General features: G+C 54.5%; 1 protein-coding gene across 1 annotated transcript; it reads left to right on the top strand.

Annotated features, from left to right (window-relative positions):
- Positions 1–4,341: 4,341 nt before the first annotated feature.
- Positions 4,342–6,782, top strand: ID2 (inhibitor of DNA binding 2). The gene is made up of 3 exons (XM_059132716.1): positions 4,342–4,822; positions 5,140–5,203; positions 6,016–6,782. Exons 1-2 carry the CDS (start codon positions 4,475–4,477, stop codon positions 5,194–5,196), a joined length of 405 nt encoding a protein of 134 aa, XP_058988699.1. The 5' UTR covers positions 4,342–4,474; the 3' UTR covers positions 5,197–5,203; positions 6,016–6,782.
- Positions 6,783–8,222: the final 1,440 nt, after the last annotated feature.

Below are 8,222 nucleotides of genomic sequence, written 5' to 3'. Positions count from 1 at the left end.
GGTGGTAGCTGAAGTGCTTTGTTAATGCAATTCATTAGCTGCGTGCGACAAGAAGTAGAAGAGGCTAGGCAGGTCTTCAAAAATACCCAAAGGGAGAAAAATAAACATCCTCTTGTTTGCTTTTTGTGGCTTTACTCATTTTCTTCCCCTCCCATTGCCCCTCATCTAAGGCTGTTTTAAACCCAAATTCGGTTATCTGATTTCAGGGTAAGGGCTCCCTCTTGCCAAGGTATTAAATAAACAAGTAAAGCCAAAAACTTGAATCCTTATGTAATCCAGATGCTGTTTCCTCGAAAACCACAACAAACTCTGCGAAACCAGATAACAGGATCAGAACAGCCCCCCCCCCCCGACCCCCCGTTTTAGGGCCAGCGGCAGACATCCTAGTTCAGGAGCTCCCGTCCAGAACAGCGATAAATAATGGCTGCTAACACTCTGAACTGCAGATGAGCACCCTTGAGGGATCCGGATGCCGTAAACTGTCCCGGAATGTTGGCATCTGGTTCTTAAAATGGAACTTTCCCTAGAGATAAAGCCGGGACTGAGCCGGCGTCTGCGTCCGCGGGCTGGCTTGGAAGTTTCTGGCCTCTCGGTGCTCCCAGTTGAAAACGCAGCCCAGGAATGGGGCTGAGGAGCCGGCTTTGTAGTGGTAATGAGGGCGCAGACGCGGGTCGGCCAGCGCGTCACCGCTGGGAGCCGCGGCCCCGGCCGCACATCCTTCCCCCTCCCCCGGGGCGCAGGGCCGGTGGGGGCTGTTCTTGAAAAAGCGGATGGTTTTTCAGTGCAACCTCCCAGGGTTCCGCGGAGCCAGGCGCGGGGAGCGGGGGCCGTGGGGGCGGGGTGGGGGTCCTTCATATGTATTTTTAGGAGTCCAGCATCGAGGTCATCCCCGCGAAGATCCAAAGGAATAAATAAATCTCGCCATCCGCTAAGACGGTCACCTTCTCCCCATCCGTTCCTCCCTCGCGCCAGCCCCACCCTGAACGCCTCGGTTGCAAAAACAAACAAAATCAAGCAAAACCTCTTGCTTTGGCAACCTCTAAGCCACGTTATGCCTCTGTCGGCAAAAGAAGATTTCTTTCTTCTCCCTCTCTCGGCTTTTTTTCTTCTCCCCGGACTCCCACCCCGCCCCCCCTTTCCTGTTCTTCTCGGTCCTCTTTCCTTCCCCCAAATCGCTCGAAACTTAAGACGTGCGGCGGCTGCAGGTGCGCGCGGGCCGGGCGGCCGGGCCGGGGCGAGCCTGGGACCGCCGGGCCTCGCAGGCATTGATCAGCTGGGCGCGCGCGCTGAGTGACGGCGCGGTTGCCATGGCAGCCGCCTGAGCGGCGCCGCGAGGACAAGGCTGCAGGGCGGCGTGAATGGGCGGCGTCACGCGCCTGGCGCCAGAGAGTCTGCTCCGGGGCTCGGGCTCCGGCCCCGCCGCGGCCTGGCCCGCGCGCCGCCGCCGCCGCCGCCGCCGCTGCCAATTCATCACCTGTCAGGGATCACTCGGGGGGTCACGGGCCGGAATGGACACAGCTGTGAGAACAAAACCAGAGGGAAGAAAGGCGAGCGCTCCCGATTGCGCCAGATGTGCGGGGAGGACCTGGGCCCCCCCCGCCGCCCGCCCCCCGCAGGCTCCTCCCGCCCCCCGTTGCATCACGCGGGGATTGCAAAGGCGGCCCGGAGGCCCGGCGCGCCCGGCCCGGAGCTGCTTCTGATTACGGCGAGGGGCTGGACGCGGCCGGAGAGGGAGGCTGTGCGAGCGAGCCTGGAACCCGGTCAGGGGAACTTCCAGGGTAGGCGTGCGGCTTGAAACCGGGAGGCGGGGGGGGAGCGCCCCGGTGCGTAAGCCTCGGGGACGGTATCTCCACCCCCACCGGAAGCCCTTCACACCTTCCCGCCACCCACGGATCGAGCAAATCCAGGGCCCTTTCTGCAGCTGGGACCATGTGAACTTTAGAGGCCTCAACTGCGAATCCACAGAGACACCAATGGACAGATTTTTTAATGCCTTGTACCCCCACCCCGAAAATGCTCCAACACGATTTTCTCCAGGGAAGCATCATCTCAAAGGTAATTTCGTCTTGGGCTTGCAGACACAGATGCCCTAGGAACTCAGGCCTTTTTTTAATCATTAACTTCTACGACCTCCTCATCCCCTTAAAATGATCTTTAAATGAACGTCGAGCCGGGCAGCGTGCCGTTCGAATCCAACACGGTCAGGCCGACCGGACTCTGACATGGCCGCTAAAGAAAGAGACCACGAAACTTTCACCACGTTGAGCAGTTTCACGGCATCAGGCTACAGAAAGCGATCATGGGAGAAGACACTGGCTTCATCAACTTTGCGAGTGTGCAAAGTAATACGGTACAACGCTCATTACGAACCAGCCCGGAGCCTGGCTGCTGGGGTAATGAGGCTGGCACGGCTGTTAACATACGGTGTCCTTGGAAAAAGCTAGGAATGCGTCAGTATCGCAGAGCTGCAATGTCCAAGAATCACAAGTAATAATTTGAGAATCCCAAAGATGTTTGTTTACATTGGCTATTATTGTAAAATAGTCAAAGTATAACATCATGAACCAAAATAGTGTCAAAACAAAATCTGTTCCACTGTGGCACGTATGTGACAGAAACACATGCACACAAAGTACATCAAAAGGCTCGAACTGTGGGGGACTCAGGATTAAATCATTTCCAGACTTAATATCAGAAGAGAGGCTGTTCATCGAACACTCCGGAACAGGGTAGCCAGCAGCATTTGCCGCAGGACAGCTCTCAGCCGAATCCTATGCTGGTCAGGAAGCCATCCACCTCCATCCTCCAAAATGAGGGGGCTTGGTTATCTCAAAGTGACAGGCACCTCAGCAGGACCCACTGCCTCCCTAAAGAGAAACCCTGGGACGGGCATGCAGTTGCAGTTGGTGTCAGAGACTGGCCCACCAGCTGAGAAATTAATCATTAATTGAAGGACAAACTACAGGTTCCCCATGATCAAGCTTTGCTTTTTCTCCTCTTCTGCCCCCTTCCTCTTTCCTAAATGCAAAGAAGGTGGCGACTGAAAAGACTACTAAACAAGATGCTGACAACAATGAGTTTTTCCTTAGGTTTTCGAGCTTTTTGTATTCTGGGGAAATAGGATTTTCAGAACAAGGCTCCTGTACTGTAGTCTTCAGTGAGACTAGAATTGTCTGAATTAACTGAAAAGGCCTTAAGTAAGTGGCTGCAAACTTTAGACAACAGGAATAGCTTCTTCAGGATTTATGGAGGGAAAACAAGGGAAAAAAACCAAACGCGAAACTGCGCCCAGGACGAGGGCTGAAATGATTTCCAACATCACCCATGAAAGGATTTTTATTTTTGATAGTGTGAAGATGTCGGTCACTGGCTGGGGACACCTGCCTTTCACAAAACTTTAAAAATACTGTTTAAATGCTAGAATGCGACACCAGAAATCAGGATTTGTGCATAATTAATCACCTCACTTTGCCACCCACACTGCAAGTTCACAGACCTGCAGCCTCTCAAGGGCAACGTATGTAAATACAGCTTCGGTATGCAAATTTCCCTAATGATTTCCGATTAATAGGATCATTACAGTAGCCCTGCCTGTTCTACAAGAGGAACCCTGGAAAGCGTCCGGCCTCTCCGAGCTCCACAGCGATTGGCGCGGTTCCAATAAGCACCCATTTTACTGAGTTTACCAGTAACGCCTCCCGTGTCGCTCCGGGTCGCACGATCCCACACTAAACCTGTCGTTGAGGGCGCGCGTGGGCGTCTCGTGTTTTGTTGTGTTTTGACCAGGCTCAGTCTTATCTTCGGAGACCGAACTCTACACACGTCCCTTGGCGACGGCAAACGTCTCTGCGTTTCTACTTTCTGCAGAAATGCTTCCTCTCTGATGACATCCCGTGGGTCGCGGGAACCGTGACTTTCCCTCTGCTGTGCGGAACTCGCCCGCGGCGCTGTGGTTTTAGGGTTCCTGAAACCTCCAGGGCGGGGAAGGCTTCGTCGGGGGACACGCTCGGGCAAGGGTTCTGGCTCACCACTGGCATTAAAATAAAGATGCACATTTGGATTCCTGGGGTCTCCCCGCCGTCCCTCCCCCACTGGCCTCCCGGGCCTCTCCGCTCCCCTCCCGCCCCGCGCTTACTGTACTCTATTTACCACCCCAGCTGGGCTGGCCCCCGCCCCGCCCACCCCACGGGGATTGGCTGCGAACGCGGAAGGACCGAGCGCTCGCCCCGCGCCCGCGTCCGCCAATGGGGGCGCCCGCGCGGCCTGATGGACGCGCCGCCTTCCACCAATGGGGATGCAGGGAAGCCGGATCGTGCGCCCCCGGCGAGTGCCGATAAAAGCCGCCCCGCCAGGCGCCCGGCTTCATTCTGAGCCGAGCCCGGTGCCGAGCGCAGGAAGCTCCGCAGGCGGCGGCGGCCTGAGCTCCTAGGCAGCCCGCTCCCTCCCGGTCTCTCCTTCCCCGCGCGCGGTCAGCATGAAAGCCTTCAGTCCGGTGAGGTCCGTTAGGAAAAACAGCCTTTCGGACCACAGCCTGGGCATCTCCCGGAGCAAAACCCCCGTGGACGACCCGATGAGCCTGCTGTACAACATGAACGACTGCTACTCCAAGCTCAAGGAGCTGGTGCCCAGCATCCCCCAGAACAAGAAGGTGAGCAAGATGGAAATCCTGCAGCACGTCATCGACTACATCTTGGACCTGCAGATCGCCCTGGACTCGCACCCCACTATTGTCAGCCTGCACCACCAGCGACCTGGGCAGAGCCAGGCGTCCAGGACGCCGCTGACCACCCTAAACACGGACATCAGCATCCTGTCCTTGCAGGTAAGACGTGCTCCCGGTGCCCCCGCCCGCGGCCAGCGGCAGACCCATTGTCGAGACGGCCGCAGTCCGGGACTTACAGATGAGCTAATTAACTTTTATAAAAAAAAAAAAAAAAAAAAACCAAATCTGCTATAGATTGAGTCGTGCGTGAAATCGCTGATAAGTTCTGACACGTTAATGCAACTGTGATTCTGAATCTTAGCATAAACGTGTTTAATGAAAGTTGCTGTTCTGTGGGCTCCTTAAAAAAAAAAAAAAAAAAGGCCCCTTTTCCTTAAGATTGTCTAACACCGCCTTTCATCCCCTTTCTCTCGCAGGCTTCTGAATTCCCTTCTGAGTTCATGTCAAATGACAGCAAAGCGCTCTGTGGCTGAATCAATGGTGAGTGTTTGCTCGCGCCTCCCGTTGGTAAACTGCCTCTTGGAGTGTGTGTGTGCGCCCGCGTGTGTTTTTATTTGTGTGGGGAGGTGCTTTGTGTCTCTGCAAAATTGGGGGGTTAGTAAATGAATGTGTACTTAGGGGTATTACACGCAGCCCGCTGTCTTCGTAAACCGCGTCTGAGGGGGCTCCTGGCTCTGGTCACTCAAGATCACAGCACATTTTCCTTTAACATAAAAAAGAAACGAAAAATACCCAGTTAACTTCCTAGGAAGGCGGCTGAGGAAAAGGCGTCCTGGCTTCTGCCACACACGTCACGGCCTGGCTCCACTCTGCTGTTGCTCTGGTACTATGAGGTACTAACCTCCATCTAATTAATCTTATCGCCACAAATTCCATAGAGATCCTCCTTCCCTAAAACCGGAGCCCGTGGAGATTGGGCTGGCCAGAGCATTGCTTCCCTGCGCCTGACCCTGTGATGTGGGATTCCGACTTCCCTATCTGTTAACCAAAGGGCTGTTTTCAATCAAATAATTGTTACAAGAAGCAGACTGGCGCCTGTGAGCACGGCTGTTGGAGATCCAAATAGGAGATTGCGTTGGGAAGTTTTTCCCTTGAGTCTCTGCTATTTTCATGTTTAATTTTCGCTGTCGAGGCCGAGAGTGTGTGTTGCATCTGGACGCCAGGGTTTGCCCAATCTTTGAGTGTTTGGTGGTTAAATGTTCAAACTGCGGCTTCCTCCTGGCGCCAGTCTGCCCGCCTCTGCCCTTAGGTTCCATTCTCCTAAAACGTGCCTCTCCCCCAATCTTTTGCAGGTGTTCATGACTTTTCTTTTTCTTTGCACAACAACAACGAATCCACAGGATCTTTTCAGGCGCTGAACTTCTTATTTTTCAACCATTTCACAAGGAGAACAACAAGTTGAATGGACCTTTAAAAAAAAAATGGAAGGAAAACTAAGAGTGATCATCTTCCCCAGGGTGTTCTCTGACCTGGACTGTGATATTAGTTATTTATGAAAAAGACTTTTAAATGCCCTTTCTGCAGTTGGAAGGTTTTCTTTATATACTATTCCCACCATGGGGAGCGAAAACGTTAAAATCACAAGGAATTTCCCAATTTAAGCAGACTTTGCCTTTTTTCAAAGGTGGAGCGTGAATACCAGAAGGATCCAGTATTCAGTTACTTAGATGAAGTCTTTTGGTCAGAAATTACCTTTTTGACGCAAGCCTACTGAATGCTGTGTATATATTTATATATAAATATATATATATATATTGAGTGAAACCTTGTGAACTCTTTAATTAGAGTTTTCTTGTATAGTGGCAGAGATGTGTATTTCTGCATACAAAGTGTAATGATGTACTTATTCATGCTAAACTTTTTATAAAAGTTTAGTTGTAAACTTAACCCTTTTTTACAAAATAAATCGTGTGTTTATTGAATGGTGATTGCCTGCTTTATTTCAGAGGACCAGTGCTTTGATTTTTATTATGCTATGTTATAACTGAACAACCCAAATAAATACAAGTTCAAATTTATGTAGACTGTATAAGATTATAATAAACATGTCTGAAGTCAATACCTGAATTCTGAATGGTTTTTAAGATCTCTCTCTCTCTAGTTAATTTAACCCCTTCTCCATCCCTCCGCCCGCCCCGGAAGCCGTAGAACTTGGGTGCCGAGAAACTTCTTATCTATGTGTGGTCTGAGCCAGCACTTGGGGGCAAAGGCCTGCTTCGGGCATTTCAGAAGAGCTGACCCAGCTGGGAAGTCTGTAAACACAAGTTTCTCTTAGTCTGCAGGGAAATATTAGTTCTAAGGCTTGGGGCTGTGTCTCAAACCAAGAAATTGCTGTGGCCCGGACTTCTAGGGGTTAGATCACCCAAAATAAATGTGGAGTCTGGAGGGACTACCTGTCTGAGTAGGTGTTCAGATACTTTTGGAGGATATGAAATTGCTTGTGAATCAGAAGGAAAAAGGCCACAGGAGTTCAGGACATGGTTTAAAAGATTTCCTTTCCGGGAAAGTCAGAAAAGACCCCCGGGTGTTCCCTCACTGTTGGCCGCCCGCGACCCTGCGCCAGCGGGAAGTAAGGCTGTAAGAGGGCCCCGCGCTCTGCCAGCCTCCCAAGTTAACCTGTACCTCCTCCACCTGTAGCGCACCCAGCCTGCGGCGCACCCAGCCTGCGGCGGACAGGGCTGGGGTGGGGCCCACTTTCCAAGACAGGTGGCTGTTAAATCGCCCTTCACCCTTGACTGCACCCCCGGACTGCCGGACTGCCGAGGGAGGGAAAGGAGACCGGCCTCCTGAGTCCCAGGAAGAACCTGCGGCCTCTTTCCACTGCGGTCCTCCCCTGGCAGCTCTGGGACCCCGCTTTAAACACGCAGTTAACGCGAATACGTGCCTAAGGTTCCTGCGTAGACACCTGTTCCCACCCTGGAAGACAGAACTTAGGCGTGAGAGGGCGGGGAGGGAGGTTCTGGAGGGCCGGGCCCCGGTGGGTGGGACCCGGAGGAGGAAGGCGGGAGGCCGGGCGGGTGGGGACGGGCGTCTCACCTGGGGCCGCGCTCGCCGGCCCGGCCCAGCAGGTGTTTGGGTGGCGCCGCCGTGTCTGCCCTGGCGGCGGTGGCGTTTCCGGCCCGGACACGGAATCCGTCCAGGGGAGCGCGGGGCCAGGTGTGGAGGGGCGGCCTCGGGCCGGCCGCCCAGCCTCGCCGGCCTCCCGCATCCCCTGCGGCGGTGGCGCCCGAGACCCTCCCTCCTCCCGGGCGGGCGTCGGCGAGCCGGGCGGGGCGGCCTTGCCGGGCGCCCCCCCCCCCCCGTGCCCCGTTCCGCGTCCACGCCGCCGGGGAGCGCGTGCTTGGAGCCGGGCCGTCGTGGTGGTTGACAGTCATACCACCGGGGACGCCGCTCGGCCTGCCGCACCGGGGCGGGGCGGGGCGGGGGGACGGGTCACCCCGGCGGCCGCCTTCCGGACCGGGCACCTGAGTCGGCCACCTGTCGTCGGGCCGCGCGGCGG

The sequence above is a fragment of the Mustela lutreola genome, chromosome 9, assembly GCF_030435805.1.
Source record: "Mustela lutreola isolate mMusLut2 chromosome 9, mMusLut2.pri, whole genome shotgun sequence".
In the NCBI taxonomy this organism is placed as follows: domain Eukaryota; kingdom Metazoa; phylum Chordata; class Mammalia; order Carnivora; family Mustelidae; genus Mustela; species Mustela lutreola.
Note: the sequence above shows the minus strand (reverse complement) of the source record. Positions and strands in the feature narration are given on the sequence as shown.